Source organism: Egretta garzetta, unplaced genomic scaffold (genome assembly GCF_000687185.1).
Source record: "Egretta garzetta isolate BGI_Z169 unplaced genomic scaffold, ASM68718v1 scaffold68, whole genome shotgun sequence".
NCBI classification, from domain to species: Eukaryota; Metazoa; Chordata; class Aves; order Pelecaniformes; family Ardeidae; genus Egretta; species Egretta garzetta.
In genome coordinates, this window is record NW_009260774.1 from 4,999,370 (window position 1) to 5,018,718 (window position 19,349).

The 19,349-nt window shown below is 35.5% G+C and overlaps 1 protein-coding gene across 3 annotated transcripts in view; it reads right to left on the minus strand.

The window, feature by feature from the left end:
- Positions 1–19,349, minus strand: part of PPP1R12A (protein phosphatase 1 regulatory subunit 12A) — a 74,727-nt gene that overhangs the window by 30,596 nt on the left and 24,782 nt on the right. For all 3 annotated transcript variants that reach the window (XM_035901707.1, XM_009646286.2, XM_035901708.1), the window contains exons 3-12: positions 18,699–18,858; positions 16,647–16,791; positions 13,661–13,735; positions 13,129–13,217; positions 12,849–13,006; positions 9,494–9,621; positions 5,935–6,150; positions 5,056–5,150; positions 2,047–2,169; positions 28–189 (exon numbers count right to left, since the gene is read on the minus strand). In XM_035901707.1, the coding sequence (XP_035757600.1) occupies positions 28–189; positions 2,047–2,169; positions 5,056–5,150; positions 5,935–6,150; positions 9,494–9,621; positions 12,849–13,006; positions 13,129–13,217; positions 13,661–13,735; positions 16,647–16,791; positions 18,699–18,858 (1,351 nt within the window). The remainder of the gene's footprint in view (positions 1–27; positions 190–2,046; positions 2,170–5,055; positions 5,151–5,934; positions 6,151–9,493; positions 9,622–12,848; positions 13,007–13,128; positions 13,218–13,660; positions 13,736–16,646; positions 16,792–18,698; positions 18,859–19,349) is intronic.

Consider the following 19,349-nt stretch of genomic DNA (forward strand, 5'->3'; position numbering starts at 1 on the left):
AGAAAAGAAGTGCGCTGGTGCCATTACCTGCTTTGTACACCTGCTGAAGTAGAACCCGTTGTACTCTTTGTAGTAGTGTTTGTGCTGGCAGGCAGCGTTTTCTGAAGACCAGCAGAAGAGGTAACTGTTGATGCAGTACTTGGAACATTAGAACTAATCAAATCATCTTGTCTTCTACCAAAGGAGCCACTGAAGGAGAGACATGTACAATGGATGCGTTTGTATTGCTTATCTTTGCTCAATAAAATATCACAAAGCTGTGAATGATCCATTAAATTCCTGCCCATGTATTCTGTGTCTCAGTTGAGTCTCGGAAACTTCTGGGGTAAAAGAAGCATTTTCAAAAGCCATTTTCTTCACTATTTCCCTGACTAGGACTTTTAATTTATGGCAGCAGAAGTGTCCCTTAGTCCCGACCATCTCTCCATGGGAAGAGGAGATAAAGAATGGAATCTCATTGGTTTGTGTATGACTGTCTTGATCGCATCTACTAAAGTATTCATGTAGGGTCCTCAGTGTCCCATTTTTAAACTGCTGTTTCACCCACACTGAATACCTCAGAAAATGCAGAATTTTACTCCACAGCTTGTCAGAAAATGTCATCAATATTACTCCTCTTATAATTTTCAACCAATTAAATGTACTGCTTTTTTTTTTTTTTAAACTTTTAATCATACCCAGAAAGATTAACCTCCCACTCATGCTTCTCCTTTGCTCTTCAAGATGTAAAGAAGACCCAGTGGTTTCCACATTTTTATTCACTGGTTCTGGCTGAACAAATATTGCATTACCAAGTCAGGTTGCTTGTCCATGACTAAACCTCAGAAAGCACAGTTAGGACAGCCAGAGTATCATATTACTAATTCCAAAAGATTTAAGGAAAGATGCTTCTTTGTCATTCTGTAATTGATAATTTTTTTGCATTACTATAAATTCTAAAATGACAAAGAAAAAAGAATTGTACAAGAACAACTACGGAAATACACCATTAAAGCACCACATGCAATTTAAAAGCGATGAGTACATGTTGTTTGGACACTGGAGCACAAATGTTGATAAAAGCTAACATGCAAAGATTGTTCTCATATATCAACTGTTAATACTTTTCATCCAGAAAACCTGTGCAACATATTTGTTAAACCTGAGGTTAGGAAAATTGAGTTTTCTTTTTAAGGCAGGAGGTTAACACAGATGTAAGATGTATTATGCTGTATGAAAGATCCTGACTACATGCCACTGACAACATCAACGTCAAGACAAAAAAAAAGTTAAGTATCTATCACCATGGACATCACCAGCACATATCAATATGCAGCTTAGCTACCTGAATGACAATCTTTTGTTTTGATCTATTCATTTTAGATATTTATTACTCCACTAAATCCAGCTAAGAACTTTACCCATGTAGCTACATTGAAACTATACAATGGAGTAAAGTTAATCATATATATTTGCAGGATATGATTCCTTCTGAGAAAATCCTGCAAGATAGTAACCACACACACCTGAAAATTATTCTCCATTAATCATCATTTACTTTGCATTCAAGTTGGTTTTAAGTATGCATTCTATGATGCTGATGCTCAAGGTAGGTGTGGCAATAATCTACCACTACAGAGAGCAGCCCAAGACCTTTGATATGAAAAAAAAATAATTCAACAGAGACAATACTTTTCCCCTTTTCTTTTCAGATACTGTGCAGAATTACTTCTATTCCAACATTTGAAATAGTTATCTTTTGCTACTGAACGAATCTAGAGAGAGTCAAACAAACATCAAGCTGAAATAAACAAGAGGAAAAAGGAAGCATATAATTTTAATTATATAGCAGTTGCTGCAACACTCTAAGCTAGTAAAAATGATGGAGCTTTAAAATCAGCACAAGCATTGCATCAGTGTAAGTACCTACTTTGCAATTATCATGAACAACTTTCCACATGTCACCATTCAATTTTAAACTGTCCTTACAAAATGATACAAAACTTAATCTGTTTATTTTAATTTGCAAACTTATTTTGATTTAAAAAAATAGAGAAAATCCCACACCTTCTTTGATAACTTGTATTTAATGATGTAGGACCTTCATTCAAACTGTTTTTCTTGACATCTTCCTCCCATTTTCTCCTGGTGTAGGAACTGCCACCACGTATTGAGCTAGCAGACAAGTCCCTGTAAAAAAAGATTTTATTTTAGGAAACTTGTATTAAAGGTTGTTCTTCATGTGAGCTGAAAAGGAGTTTCAAATTAAAGACTAAATAAACATAACAATGCAGAACAGGAATAAAATGACCTTTATGGACAATCATTTTCAAGCTCCTGTGGAAAAATACTACATTCATACTAACACTGTTAAAAATATAATAGAAAAGTAGCATCAAAAGAAGAACTGCTAAAGAGGACTTAATCAACGTGAAATCAATCATCAGCTTTTACCTGTGACCATTGCTGGCTTTGTTTTCCTCAAAAAGGAACAAGAGGCTTTTCTGTTTGCTCCTGAGATTATACAGTGCAATAAAGGGAAAAGTACTGCATTTTTTCAGAAATTTATTTCATGGGTTTTTTCATTCTTGGATGTTACAAGAAGTAGTTCAAGAGCTGACTAGCCTTTAGAACTCATGATATTGCAGACTAGTGTAAACAGGCCTGCAGTAGCCATTCCTGAGTTGCCTGTCATGTATCACTAGCTGACATTACTTTAGTCATAAGGAATTTCCAGCCTGCCTTGCAGTTTATAGCAGCAAGAAAGAACCTTGCAAAAATCTGCTTAGAAAAACTACCCTGAAAACTGATACTGAGATGCAAAAAGCTGAATTTCTAATAAAACTGTCAGCTCAAGATTTTAAGTAAAGTTCAGATAGAAGGAAGAAAAAAAAAGTCTTCCACAAAACTATACATAAAAGGCAACCAGGTGTGAGAGGGAAAATAAACCAAAATTTTGTAAAGATGTATTTTATGTTCAGATACCTTTGGCCTTCAGAATGTACCTCTTTTTGCACAAAAATTTATGCTAGCACTTCTGCCATCACAAACACAACTTTAGAAAATTATCAAACACAAGCCAATGCAGTGTTACTTCTTACCACCAAAGAGAAATACAAATTCTGAGCTATCATCTACCACAGAAAGGTCCTGCTGCATGACAGATTTTTCATAATTGCTGAAGGTTTTACCTTGCCAAGACACTACACAGACTTCAGCTCATTTGCTGTAGCATTGGCTAGTCGACTGAGGCTGGATGCCTGAGATTTGTTAATCTAAAAGCCCATCTGGGATTCATCTTGAAGTCCTTTCCATTACTCACAGTAGGAGGTTAGCTGGATTATACTACATCATCAATAAGCTAGACAAGCAGGTGTTCAGACAAGTAGAACAAGAACTCAGCATTAAGCTAAGCAACAAGGACAAAGATCTGGGACAAAGGCAGAAACCTTAATAATTTATTAAGGTGCCTGTAGGGCAGATGGCTAAACTCTATATGTAAGGAAGGTCATGCTAAATGTCAAAAATCTCTTACGGTTTTAAGTAAGTTAGCTGGGTTGTCTGCCACTGGGCAAAATATTGGTGCCTAAATAGGCTGGCCTAAAAGTAGGCTTCATCTCTGGTACACCAAGGAATACAGAAAGTTCTCAGTTCAACTGTTTGGTCAGCACAGGGACTAATGAGACTGATGACCCCAGTTCACCCAATGCGTATGAGGAAAAATACGCTATTGCCAGTACCCACTTTTGGAACTATGTCTGTGAATAAGCCACGATGGATAAGAGTGGCATGTCAAGGACACAAATAAACCTCAACACTGAAGCAAAATTTAATCCCTTTATAACAAGCAATAACAGCTTCTAAGAAATAAAACTGCAATGAAATATTTATCCCCATCTTAAGGTATCGTCTAGTTAAGACACTTTTGGAGAACAAGAGTTTTTGAGAAGATCTCAAAAGAATAAAAATTGAAATAATAATAATCTCTCTTATAAACAAACCAAAACCGATAAACCCAGCCTCAAAGAATATAGTACTCCAGACAAACAGAAACTCCAAACTGCCCTGTTATAGAATTACAGATTAAAAAAATCTGGCCAAGTAACATGAGAGATGTAACAAACTAAGCTGAACTTTAGGGGACCATGAGAGCTGGAATATCCCTGGTTTGAAACAGAATTTGTCACCCAGAGAATAAATTTAGGCAACAGTATTCTGTTGTATCTTCTGTATCTTCTGCAAGCATAAGAAAAGCCAGTATTTGTGTTTGTGCTGAAATGAGCCATTTTCATGAGTAGCAACAAAGAAGCTCCTCTTCAGACATAAGGAGATTTATCAGTCTTATAGACAATGATTATAATAGCACATTTTGAGCAATGAGAGGATTTTCAGTTCAGGTCATCCAACATTCAGCTATCTAGATGCAATCCAACAGAAACAAGACATTAGGGAGACTTCTAAGTTTTGTACTATGCATTTTATAGTAACTCAAGAAAATGTTCAAGTAGAGCCTCAATAAAGGAGAGAAGTGAAAAATGGGAAGGTTCTGGCAATGTAAATATGCCATTAAAGTACCCCAAATCCTAACAGGTAACAATAGGTCTATGCACCTAAACTTTCTGTTTCTTTTGTAGTGAAAGCTACAGGAGAAATATCAGCAAAGAAAGTAAAAATATCCAAAAGAAGATGAAAGGTCAATGTTTAAACAAAAAAAAATGGAATAACTTTTGTAACTTATTTTTGTAAATAATTGCTGCTGCATTATATGATTTTAAGCAAAGAAATACAGCATTTTATTATTATCAGAATAATGGAGCCCAGGAGCAGCACTCCACGGCTCAACACAAAGCAGTAAAATGTTTTTAGCACCCTTCAGTAGCTTAATGTTTATGATTTTGTATTTTGTATTTTATTTTTTCCCCCAAGAAGACAACACTCATTGCCCAGTTCTGCTCTTGTCATATAATAATTTGGATTTTAAAAAGAGTCATTATAATTTACAAGTTCAAAAACCTTCAAAACCACTCCAAAATCAAGTAATTTTATATTTAACAGAAATTATAACATCAGTGTCACCTGTTTTCTTTTTCATCAATGTCAGAGGTACTGGCCAGTCGTCTTGGTATTGTAGGTGCAACATATGCAAGTCGAGTTCCTTTTCCATCTTTCTCCTGAAAGACATGTATTTTTTATTAAGTGTTATTATTATTGATTTTACTGCTATTGGCTGGAAAATCATCACTATGACAACTTCAGCTGTATTTATTGTGATGCAATTATATAAATGAGTTTTAAGCTTTAGTTAAATATCATAAGGACATAAGGATTATAGGAAAACAAAACTGTTTTCATTCTAGTGATGCAAATTACTTGGTATCTCTTTTTTCTGCTTTGCTGCAGTACAATTCCAACACTGATTAATGAAAACAACTGGTTTAGTATTTTTATGTAGTATAGCATAGTAGTATTCTTAATCCTGAAAACATTTAAACATTTGTACTTGAAACAGAACCACAAGTTCTATGCTGTACAGTTACCTGTTCCAAATTAGGACTTCACTTGGTTCAGTGTATTCGTGTTTCGTTACAGAACTAAATTTTTGTAAATAAAAAATTACTATGGAATAAAAAAAGAGATTCTTTTTTATAAGATTCTTTCAACATCACTCTCCAAGTGATGCTGAAACTCTGATCCCCCTTAACTGTAAAAACTACTCCAGCATTGCAAGTCCCAAAAAGGGAAAAGCCCCAGAACTATGTATGAGGTCACCAGACCATGAAGGTGCCTATCAGACTTGTAAACAGACTACACAGAAGCTGCATAATTTAACTTTTTGCAATTTTGGTAAAGAACAGATGTGTAGTACAGTCTTACTTCTACAATACATCATAAATATCTATACTAAGTAAGGTAGATCAGTTCCTCAAAATGTTGTTTCACACTGACAATAATTACCTTTTCTTTGTTGTCCAATGAAGAGGAAAGTCTAGGACTTGAAGCAGAACGCATAACACCTGCAGAGTCTTTTTCTTTCTGAGCTTCTTTGGAAGCAGTAATCTCTGCAAGTGCACCATAACTACCAGTTTTTCTAAGACCTAGCCGCCATGAAGCAGGAGATTCATCTTTCCTCTCTTCTTCTTTGGGAGAAACCTTGGTTGTAGATGTTGGAAACTATAAAACACATTTAAATGAATTTACATTAGTAATTTAAATTACCTGTGGTAATTCATGTCCTTGTGGAGATTTGACAACACAACCGTTTTTAATAATCATAGAAGTTTTGAATTCGTAGGGGATTTGTGGTGAGAGACAACCTACACACTATTCTCTTACATTAGTTAATGAGATAAGAAATGTAAGACTGGTCAAGGTATACTACTCCTCTAAAAGTTAGCTTAGAAAAATCCACACTTTGTAATACACGCTGTGATCATGAGATGCAAACTTAGAAACATGCAAATCCAGTACCAACATTTTGATTAAATATGTTATTTTGCAACCTGTACACAAACCTGGGCACACCAGAACCTCACCATAGATTTTTCACCCTTATTCGGCACAAGAACAATGCCAGTTTTGCGCAAGCCCTGCCTCCATGATGCAGGATCTACTGACTCCACGACAGGCATGATAGGAGGAATGAAATCATACTAAAGCCAATTAAGACAAGACAAAGATGAAGATTGAAAGAATGGAAAATAGAAACAAAAGGTTGTTTTAAAACCACATAGTTTGCTTCTACATTTATGTTATGTAGCTCTTCATTACAGCACAAAATACCAAAAAGCAGTAAGAGACTTAAAACCTTAGTAACAGATTCTTATTAAACACAACACAGCATGTTTAGCTAATTCAGAGACAGAATTACAGTTTGCATAGAAGAGGACAGCAAAGCCTGTTGACCTAACAAGGTCCATGGCCTATATCCTCATATGGTTGAGAATACGGGAAGATTCCCACTAGCATACCTCTTATCTTCTTATCATATTTCATTCGTATCCCTTAATCACATCCCGTGCTAGCTTAGCTGTCAAACCCATACCTTCACTCCCAAACTTGCCTTACTTCAGTACCCTCAGACAGAAAGCAGCATTACTGAATACCATATAGACTGAATAAAACCTGAATTCAATCTTAGTACACTGCATCTGCACCACTTGCGAGCAACATGTAGTTTGGCCATGTACCGTGTAAAAGCAGAAGAGTAGCAGCAGTAGCACAGATGGTGCAAACCTAAAAAGGCAGGTGCAAGAGGAGGTGCAAGATCACACACACAGTGCTGTTTTACCTTCATTAGTAAAAACAGTTTAAAGCCTTTTTGTTCACTGATATGAGCTGCAACTGCTTCTCTAGACCACATGTACCTGCTATGTTACAAGATGATCAGTCTTGATATAAACGTGCATTTATTTTGTAGCTAGGGAAGGCCTTGAATTTTTCACATACAGTATTGGAAAGATAACGACAGTTGACTTTTAACCTTCACCTTTTACCTTTAAGACCAAAATATTAGCCATTAATTACCACATAATAAAACTACAACAAATGCCTGTGTAGTAATGATTTATAAAAGGCGATTCAGCTTAAAATTATACTTATTTCTTCTTCTTATAAAAAAGTCATGTCCCCCTTTCCCCCCCCCCATACATAGTCACTTAATCATGTACCAAAAATTATGTCCATTTGATATTCAACTCTGGAATTTCAAGCCACACCCCAGCTAGCAACAACTTGGTAACATCCCATTGCTGAAGGTCATACAGCTTAGAAGGGTTTTGCACAATATAAAAAAATTGACTGGAAGGGACAAGCTAGGAAACTTGCCTTCAGGATGAAGTTCAGACAATTACAAGAAAAATGAAGTGTTTGAATTGTTAGATATCTTAGGATCTCCAGTGTGCAAAGACAATTAAGTGCAGTAAAAAAACTGAGTGGAGAGCACATCAGTTCAACTGCCCAACTGTCACAAATGCATGTATTACTGAAATGATTTAGAAAAATAAACTATATAGACTAGGCCTATTTCCTTGCAGTAAAATTCACACCATGTATTTTTGAACTCATTCCAGTTAGGCACATGAGCAACTACTCACGTCGTCTTCCCTCCCTCACACATTTGCTATGGTTTGTGTGGAGAACTTGCATGTCTTGAGTTGTGCGCAGCTCCTGAGCAATGCAAATGCAGCTCCCATGACAGAGAACAGTAATTCCTTACCGACCCAGCAGGAACTGTTTAGATTGTCACAAGATCACCCTGGAATCTAGCAGATAGCTAGGGAGCCCAGCCACAAAGCTCAGAGAGGGGAGTGAGCCATGCCCACAACTCCCCTTTTGCTCTCATGGTTTTTTGGGATCAATCTTGTGGGCATCAGTCACAATGATTTTTGTAAGCAGCTCTTGAGGATCAGGAAGGTTGGCCCAACCCTGTTTTACAGAATCACATAATAAGATGCAGTTGGGTAATACATTCCCTGCATCTGTTACATTAAAGTGTACTTTGTAAGATGAATCAATATTAGGTTCTACTGTGAATATGAAAGTATAAATCCAGTAAGCTCCTGTGAGCTAAATACAATACATACCATTTGCCCAGAACATCTTCTTTCTCTACTGTGGCTTCAGTATATCATGGCTACCATTTCTCCTGAACACGCTTTTTAGAAGCATCAGTAGAGGGTTATGCTTTGATTATGATTTTTATAGAAAAGTTGTAATGATTGACAAAGGAAGCCTCACTGGCTTACTATCCAGTTTGCTTAGATATTCTAAAAATTTGACTTGTATACCACTAAGCATTATCTACTATAAAGTTTTGTGCCAGACATACACATCTTCCCTTTGACAAGCAAACCTAAAATTCATTTCAATTAACTTTTCACATCAAGCTGTAAAAAGCTTCGTGCATGCAATATGGCTTTGCGAGGGTGTTTTTGAGCCCTGCATTGAATAAATTACGTGTCCCACTTCTTTAGCCCTTCCATGAGGTCCTAACCATACTGAAATCAGGTTTGGGACCTAGAGCACTTTCTACTTCTTATTTCAGGTATCATTTTTAATTTCTGCTTCTATAGACTCCTGAAAGTACCTTAGTCATGCCTGCCTCCCTTGCCCTAAGTGCATCACAAATATAGGCACAGAGAAAGACATCAGAACTGTAGTTTCGAAAAATTTTCCAGGAGCCTGGCATAAAAAAGACTTTCAAAATATGAAGTTTAGCTCCAGGACAACAAGAACTCCAGATTTTGCTTTTTTTGTTGTTGTTGTTGTTTTTTAAAGCTTTTATAAGCCATTTTATAGTTCCGTATTTCAGATCTCTGTTTAGAATCAAAACCCTTCAAAATTTAAAAAAATGGAAATAGTTTCTGCAGAAAAACACAAAATATTGTAGGAATCTGTGACTATTTTCATCAGTTCACTGGATAACCCAATCCATTTTTTTATACACGAATGAAAAAATGCATGCTTACACAGAAGAACAGAAATCTAAAATCACGAGAAAGGTATTTGATTTTACCTTCTTAACAGGTGATGTAGGTGCCCCTTGGCCACCGGCTACTGAAGGTGCTGTCACAGCTACTGATGCTGGTTGTGTACTTGTGGTATTTGCATTATTAGTTACAGATGCCAAGGTTTTGGTCTTATCTGCAAAATATTTATGAGATATTAATTTTCATTTTTCATTCACAGTTTCTTCACTTCTACAACACAGAGTTGAATTTCTTTTGAACAGATTTAACAGTCAACTTTCCCAATAGTATTTTATTATTTACTCCTCATTTTCTGCCTCCCCCCTCCCCACTCCCAATGTGTATCTTAGATCCATCTTTTTTCCATAAGACTCATGCATGTAATATTTTTTTTTTTGTTACTCAGCAAGTGTTAAACACTCAGAGATGCAGAGACAGAACCACAGAATCATTCAGGTCGAAAGTGACCTCAGAAAGTCACCTAATTCAACCTCCTGCTCAAAGCAAAGTTAATACTGCATACAGACCAGGTTGCTCATGGCTTTGATGAGTCAGATCTTGAAAACCTCTAGAGCCAGAGATTCCACAGCCTCCCCAGATGGCCTGTATTTTAGTAGATGGCTAATGGCGGTAAAAATTTAACAGTAGGAGGTATGTTGGCATATAAGAGTTAATCTGAACTACAGAAGATACTAAATCAAAGTAAAACATTTATTCTTGGATAACTGTGTATGTTGAGTGCAAAGAAATAATTAACTGCACAGAGAATCCAGCCAGGGATTCTGGTCAGTAGAATGAGCTGAGGCAGGGACTTGCCTTCCAGAGCTCTGACCTTCCTTTTGCTTCATTCCCTCTTTGTCTGTTGTTTCTCCTACCTAAGTTTCACTGTCCACCTACTCCATCCTCTTCTGTTTTGTCCTTCCTGCCCACATTTCTTCCTCTGTCCTTTATCTCTGCACTTTAACCCCATAGCAAATGTCACGGTTGTGATACAACAACTGTTGTCACTGCACTTGCTTGAGCTTCATAATCTTGCACCTCACTTCTGTTTCACCCATTCAAATTGCATACTCTTTGCAGTAGGACGCTACATCCTATCTCTGCAGTATGGAGCAGCATGGGGTTCAACCCCCATTGGTTTTGGGGAGCAGTTAATTTAGAACATATGCAATGCTTTCATATAGTGTTCTCATATCTAACATCCAAATTCAGCAAAGTACCAATCTGTGATTGGAAATCATGTAATGAATGGTATTGCTGTGACACTCTTGTTTTAGTTATGGACATAGCTGAGCAGATGTTTTGAATAATTAAGGATGCAGTAAACAAATACAAATATAAAAAAACAGTTTACATGACTAACTGAGCACTTAATGGAAAGTTCTTTTTAAACACAAGTGAAAATAAGTGGTGATAAACTTCTAGGTCATGGTGACAAAAAGTTCAACAGGGCAATGCAGACTGACAGTATGACTTGAGCTGATGCACAGGCAGCTCTGCTGGAAATTTGCAAATGAGTAATAGAGCTTTAAAATATACAGAAAACATCAGGAGTGCAAGCATGGGAGGAGAAAAATGGATTTTTCACGACTGCATTCAGAAATTATTTCAAGGACAGCAAGAACATAGTTATATGCATGACTGAGCTAATACTGACCAACTTACAAAAAACATTAAACTACTTCAAACAAAGTAAGCTTTCAGCTTGCTCCCCTGTCCTTCAGGAGATGACAGCTTTATATTCATACTTCCCTTCTTGGTCTTACAGACAGAAATGTGTTTGTTGTTGAACTGTGTTCTCACATAATCAATGAAACAGAATGTAAGTTTTAGGGAAACATTTCCAATATCCCAATAGATTAGAAAACACAGTTTCCAGTGCTTCAGAATATTGAACACTGTTAAAATATTTTACAAACAGAATGCTTCTTATAATGTTAGTATTTTTCACTAGAAAACTACCTTAAGCTGAATAATGGGAAAAAAGGGAAAGTACAAGCTTGGAATGTAGAGATGCAGCTCTACAGGGAAAAGCTTAAAGTCTAGCTTGCCAAATAAAGTATGATAAAGCCTTGTTGATATTAAAAAACCCAAAGTTTACATAAATTAATTCTTGTGTCACAGTCAAATTTTCCTGGCACAAACTATCTACTGGTAACAAAGAGAACACAGTTACCAGAGTCATAAAGTTCAGGAGACAGTACGGTTAGTTCAGTGGCTGAGAAATTACTACAAGTCATACATTACAAGTGTTTTGAGTTTACCAAAGCTTAGTGTCTGTAAATAAGGGATGCAATATACTAAGTTGAAAGACTAACTACAAATCTTGACAGACATTTTTTCCAGCTTAACACTGAAATGCTGGTTTATTTCAAAATACAGAAATAATTAAAACGTAATAGACAGTTTGGTTTCACAACTTATTTTTCTTTCTGCCTATGTTAAATATTTATGATATATTGATTAGCTCTAAAATCTCTCATTAGCCATACCTTTTCAGGTGAAGAAATTGGAAAGAATGTTTTAATATGAGAACTGACAGCTTACCAAAAAGGGCTACTTATTTTAAAAAGTGTAAGTATAAAATATTAACAAGGTATTTCTGATGACATCTATGTCTATGTATTTATTGTACTGCTGCACTGTAATTTTAAAATTCTTTATTAGGATTGAACATGCATCTTTTTAACACTGATCAACATTTGTTTTCTGATTTGAAAGAAAAAGATGCTATGCTGTTCTTACATCAGTACTTGCTTTAAGACTCTGGTAATTGTTCAAGGGAAGAAAAAGCTAAATTCCACTGAAGTACAGAGTAATGCGTTTCTTTGCGTACAATTCCAAACTTTTCAAAGAACATTCCTCTTGAAGTTGTATAGGAAGTAACTGTTAACATTAGAATAGCACCTTTAAAAGTTTATTTCGGTACTCACTGAACAGTAAATATATGCACCATTACTTTATGAATGCCTCAGCTAAGATTGCCAGATTAATTGATTTTTACTTCAGGATGGCAAGAACAAATGAGAATGTTTGCACTTCTGCACTTCCAATCTCTACACCAGTTCCACAAGCAAACACTTTACTTCTGATTTGATCTTCTAACTTCTTCAAATGCTTTCTGACATGCTATTTAGGGCTTATATTATTCCAACCATTTGATTAAAAGCATCAATTGTTAAATAGCCAATCAAATAAGTAGTTTAATAGCTTTAACCTAAATAGCCACCAGTCTTGATTTTAGACACATATAAACTTTCTTTAAAATGATTGGAAGTTTAGCAGAATGCAAAAGAATAAGCAAAACTTAAGATAGTTAACTCTGTATATTAAATGATTATATTAAATTAGTAAATTTATAAAGCAAAAACTAGAAGAACAACAATACTCCAAATAACATACCTGTCTCTGCTTCAGATTCGGAGTCGTCATCCTCTTCCTCTTCACTAGAACAACTGGATTCATCCTTCTTTCCCTCTTCTTCCTCATCTGCTTTTTCTTGCTCCAGAGACTCTATACTAGTTGCATTCTTTTCTTGCTCCATAATCAATGTCTCTTTACTGAGTTTGAAAAGAAAAATGTTAAGTCCCCAAAAACTTACTGCCTGTCAAGTAGGACTTTGTAACAGCTTGTAAAGTTATCTTTTTTATTAAGAGCTTATTATTTTTCCTAGTTTACTTACTTTTTGAATGTTTTCTGTGTCTGATTATTATCCATGTTGGCTGTGGATTCAATTAGGGGAGATTTCTTTTCCCGTTTTTCACTATGAAGCTTCAAAACATATAGAACAATGTAGTTAAATTGACAGAATGGTTATCAGTGTAATCAAAATTACAAATGGAGGGAAATCTTCTCTAACTACTACAAACAGTAGAATGTGCATAAGCGTACAGAGTGTCAAAGTTCAAAATTCTACAGTCTCAGAAACTGTTATTACAAGTAATTTGTTAATTGTTGATGCTTCAGATCATAAAATGCCTGCTGGAGAAGGCAAGTAGAAGAGTATCTTCTTTCTTCCAAGGCTTTCTGGTCACCATACTTGACCAAATAAGGGCATGAAAAAACTTTTGAGATAACTGTGGTATTACCTGAATCGAAGCCCCAAATCAAACCTTTATTTTTAATCTATGTGCTACTCTGAGCTGTGTACCATAATCATATGTATAATTAAAGTATAACAAATATATATATATCTTTATATGCAAAAGGCCTACCAGATTCTGCTTCTTTTGTAATTCTTCTAAATATCCTAGAATATCTTCATCTGCCACATCAAACGCTGTTTGCCCCTGGAGAAGGGGAAGAAGCAAAACACCACTATTGTACAGCAGAATTCAAATGTAACTGATTACGATGCCATATCACATGATGATGCAGGTAAGGAGCACATTCAGAGAGAGAAATTAGAAAGTATAAGCCAAGCTCCATTACAAACTGTTAGTCCGTCAGTAGTTGAAAACAATTTTGCAATATTACTTTTTTTGGGTAACTGAAACAGAAACATATATACCTGATGAGTAAACATGTTTTTTAAGAGATAAAAACATGACTTCAATAAAATTTTGCTGTCCTTTGAAGGAAAAAAAAAAACTATCAAGGAAAAAATAGATTGAAAGACTATGGTTCTCACAATATTAGTTCCAAACAACTATTCCAATGGCAGTCATATGGATGGATACTGAGCTGTTCAGTATCCTGCCCATCTTAGACTACCATATAGTTTGATTTTTTAAAGTTTAAATTATTTAAGCAAGCTATACTAAAATTAAATAGTCACACTTTCACATTTTTACAGTAAAACTCTATTTTACATTCCATTTTAGAAGTGATCTGCTACAGCCATTTGTTCTTCTCCTCCCTTAGTGTATGATTTCCATGGGACATGTACTTGAATAAACAGATCATAATGTGATTCATTAACACAGAGTAATGCTGTCAGCTGGAATTTCTTCAGCTTGCTGTATCTCACATCTACATAGTCACTACAATTCTCAAATAGACCAGATGCCCACAGGACATGAGATTCTATCTTTAAGGTCTGAATTAGTAAAGGTTTCAAAAATTCCCTTTCTTCATCTCTACTTGAAGATGAGAAGGGTTGAAGCTCACACAGTTTCACAAAGAAAGCCTCACTTACTTTGATACTGCAACATAATGTTTTGTATTTGGAAGTTTGCATTCAAATACAGGAAGACTGGAATCTAGGCAAAGTCCTAGATCCGTTGGTATAAATGCAGCTGCACCAAAACACTGGATAGACATACTGAAATGTTGGGAGGATCATGACAAGATCAGTCAAGTAAATGCTTCTGTGCAATAACCAGCAATAAAGACAGAGCTGTCATTTAAAAGTGGTCACAGCAGCTTAGAAAGATAATTAAAAGTGTTCTTATTTGTCTCTGCTTATTTCAGTTTCTGGAAACGTTAACTAAAGGCAAACATATCCTAATTATACTGTGAAGACTATCTTAACTGGTTAGAAAGGATGGACCTTCAAACCACTAATTTTTACATCCATAAAACTTCTGACCATACAGTAGAAGCACATGCACCTTTCAACAAGTATTACCCAAAACAGCTTGAGGTCCTCTGACATGTGAACTATTCCATTTAGTATACCACAGCACTAACCTGGAAACTAAATAACAAAATTATCTCAAGTTTGTATTTGCATTATGACTACAGTTTTTAATCTGGCCTTCTATTTTTAGGTAACTGTTAAGTGGGTTTATTTCAAAAAAATGCAAGTTAGACCTACCTTGACCACAAAAAAAATCACTTTGCAAAAAAATATTGTAGTTGAAAGGTTATATCTACGCCCAATCCATAAAAATTAATACCTGAAGTCAAGTGCCAAAACAATAATGGCTGAGTTCTCTGACATGCTAAGCACCTACAACTGAAACCAAATCTAGAGTTTTCAATCTTCGTATCTCCAAAAGCAAAAATGCTTACTGGATTACTTAAGAACACAACAGGCAAAACTTTCCTAGCTTGCACAGACAAGCCCATACACCAAATTAAACAGCTTATATCTGTCTCTCCCTCCTTTATTCTTATTTTTGCCCCAGTTGAGTGGAACATACTTTCATGAGAGTGCTCTCTGGAATACCACCCTCCACATTCTCACAACCCCCGTAAAAAGTCTAACAGATAACGTGATAAACTGACTTCAATTAATTGCATCAGCTTTTGATCGCCTGATACAAAATACAGTTTTACAGCTGATATTTAGAAGTTCTAAAAGCATTATACAGAAACAGAGGAGAAGCTATTTGAAGTTTAATTCCAGATTTCATTGATTTTACTGTAAGCAACCTCAATTTCTAAGGAAAAAAATCGACTAGGACTAAAGACATTAAGCAGCAGTAGTTTTGCCCTTATATAGAGTAAACACTTACTATTTCATGATAAATATCTGCACATTTCCCTAATTTATTTTAAAAAGTTTATGACAAAATTCAATGAAGAACCCATCTTAAAAGTTGGGCAGGTAATTTACATACACAGTATTGACAGTAATTGGAAGCAGATCAGAATCTATCTGTAAAGCATGGTGCGAAGAGAACAAAGAGAGCTTCAGCACTTACACAGGTGAATGAACTTTTGGATCCTTGTGATGCCTATGTGAATCATGAATATATTTGTATCTGTTGGGAGCAAGATCTTGCAAAGCCAGCAAGCTATGCAGGCCTTTGTGTAAAAGTTGAGGAAATATAGCTTAGGAAGCATTCTAGTGATGTCATAGAGAGTCCAGAGATGCCTACAAGTTTCTTCCAGCACACCCAAACCAGAGTATAGTGGTAACTCTTTAGTACGCCAACACAAGCTGATTTTAAAACACTACCCAAAGGCATCATCGTTATCTTCAGTGATCAAATGAAAGTCTGTATGCAATCCATCAAGTCACTAATTTTGTACCTCTGAAATGTCAATAAACCCATTCCATTTTGATTTCCCTGTCACAGATTACATGGTCATTTAATACAGAACTAAGCATAAAGTGGGCCTAGAAATTAATTTAGACAATCAAGAGAATTTAGTTTGGAACACAAACATGCTGTTTTGACAAAACATGCATTATACAAAGCTCCACGTATAGTAAACAGCAGTTTATCATCACTTTTCTTACCCTGGCTTCTAAAGTCACTTTAGAGACCAGAACTTTGTATCTTGACAAGGATTACATAAAAATCCTACCACTTTGTTGACAGCCTCCATATCACATAGGTTTTCCACTAAAATGCGACATGCTTCTTCTTTACCCCAGTGAGCAGCTGCATGAAGTGGTGTCCAGCCATCATAATCTTTAATATTTACATCGTAGCGAGCCTGTATTAAAAGCCTAAAGAAATTTTTAAAGAGTTAGATCTTGACGCTGCTGACAGGGATAAATCAACTATCGTAAAATCATAAAATTATTCTAAAATAATATCATTCTCCTTTTTCATCATACATATTTTAGTTGGGCTATTGGCAATTGATGAATGTTATTTCCTCACAAAAACATTCACCTTTTCATTGTTCAGTAGGTATATATATTTTTAAGGAAAATTAAAGAAAAATAGCCTTTTACATTTTCTTCTTTATTTACTTCCTCTTCATTCAAATCCACTTGCTTCTAAACAGTTAGGTTTTTTTTTCTACATGTGCAGTAGTAGAGAAAAGCCCTTTTAAGGAAAGACAAGCTGTAAAATGTCAAAAATTGCTAGATAGTGTTCTTATCTAGTGAATTATTAAAACCTCATCCTATTCTAATATTAGTTCCTTCAGGCTGTGAAGTCTAATAGTAGTTGCTTGAAACTTGCATCTACTCCTGTGATTAACATTTGACGTTAAAACAATCTAGTGTTTACGTGCTTCAATTGCTCTCTGATCGGGAGCAAAGCTCCTCAGACAGAGGACCTGCTTTTCAGCCTGCATTCAACACTCAAATTCGGCATGGTTCTGACATGAGTGGCAAAGTGACAATGGACACTGAACCTGACAAACAGTTTTGTGTAAAGGGCTATCAGCTCTCTGAAACACTGTCCACAATTATTAAAAACCACATAACTGTGAAGCAATCATCTAAAAAAATTAAGTCAATTTCTCAAGACTAATATCCTCAAATGAGTCAACTTTCACACGTGCTCAGCTGCAAAGTCTTGCATCCTACACAGAGCATATGTTTTTCATAATTTGAAGCCACTATAAAAATTGCCCGTGCATATATTTTTCCCTTCCTAGGAAAAGTACATGGACTGCACTACAAAAAAGACACTGAGAGCACTAACACCCCTTTTCCCCTAGTTATAGATACAACTCCCTTACAGACACATGCTATTCTAAAATAAAAATTATTCTTTTCCAACAGAATAATTCTTCATCATGTTGAAGCATCAAGGTTTTTTTGAAGCAGAACTCCCATTCAGTAAGCTGTATGTAATGGTTATAATGATTAAAAAAGCTCTGTCATTCAACTTCTGTGTTGACAAAGCATTACAAGGCTCTGCAGACCTTAAAGGCAGCAGTACTTACACAGTCAGGGTGCGTGCTCATTTTCATTCATGTTACAATATAGAACTGTTCCTAGTACTGCCAAAGCAGTCAAATACATTTAAAATCACGGTAAAGCAATCTATTATTAAGTATTCTTTACTTCATTAAAGCTTTGATGAAAAACAAATTGAACCTCCGTTACAGTATATTCTTGTATCATACTACTGAAAAACTACCTGTGAATTAGGGGACACCAAAAGCCTGAAGCTTTCCAGGAAAGATTTCAAGAGTCATGATTTGCAACAACAATATCAAAAAAGCAAAATTATATTCTCTGCTCTTTAGGTCTAAAAACCTTTAGTCTGGATTGCAAATTCTGCTTTATGTATTCAAGGAAATACAGTGTCTTGAAAATATGCATCAACCAGAATGCTAACTGGCATTATAAAAAGGTATTAGGCTTGTTCACACAGTTGGCTTAAGAAACATGGCAAATTTGTTGTCAACTTTCTTCTTTTAAAGAAGTACTCAGGCTCAATATGTACACTGTATTCATGTTTTTAATGACTTAATGTAGAGAGCTAACAGCATCATGATTTATGAGTGCTTGAAAACATAAAATCAAGCTTTGAGGAAAATATAGTTATAGAGATTGTTATTTTCCAAGATACAATCCCCAAAAGTCCGAAGTGTCCAATCCTATCAATTCCAAGCAGCATTACATCAACAAGACAATCAAATATGAAACATTTCCATTTAAACCACACTTACTTTAAGACTTCTGTATAGCCCTTAGCAGCAGCTACATGAAGTGCTGTACCACCAGATTTTGCATGCCTGACATCATTTATATGGCCACTGTTGAGCCACTGTCTTGCATCTCTTAGCATTATTCGTTCTTCTTCTTTTCGAGCTGCCTCTATATCAACGCCTAATTCAGATAGGGAGGGGGAGAGGGGAAGAGAGCACACAAAATATTTTAGTTCAAATACTTCAATTCAATTATGTAAGAAATCCTATACCATGTTTATGTGATACAATAAAATAACAGCTAAACAATATGAATAATGTTCACGGTCAGATACGAGTATCTTTTTGAAGATGAACCCCAAGAGGTTACGGAAACATCTACTATTGCATGACACTCTGCATGCATATTGCAGGTTTTTTTCCAAAAGAAGGGGAAAAAAAAGAAGAAAGCTACTTAAACTGGTTCTTCAGTTTTAAGAACATCTACCATCACAGTAATAATTACTGAAGTGACCTGTTAAAAAACAAGAAAAATAATATTTTAACCTTCTAAGCACCAAAATATAAGTCTGGTTCAATGAATCTGTAGAAAGTAGAAAAGAGCTACAACCGTTTTACAAGGAGATATCTATGGGAGGAGGAACAGCCTAGTTTTTCAAGGCTGATGAATAC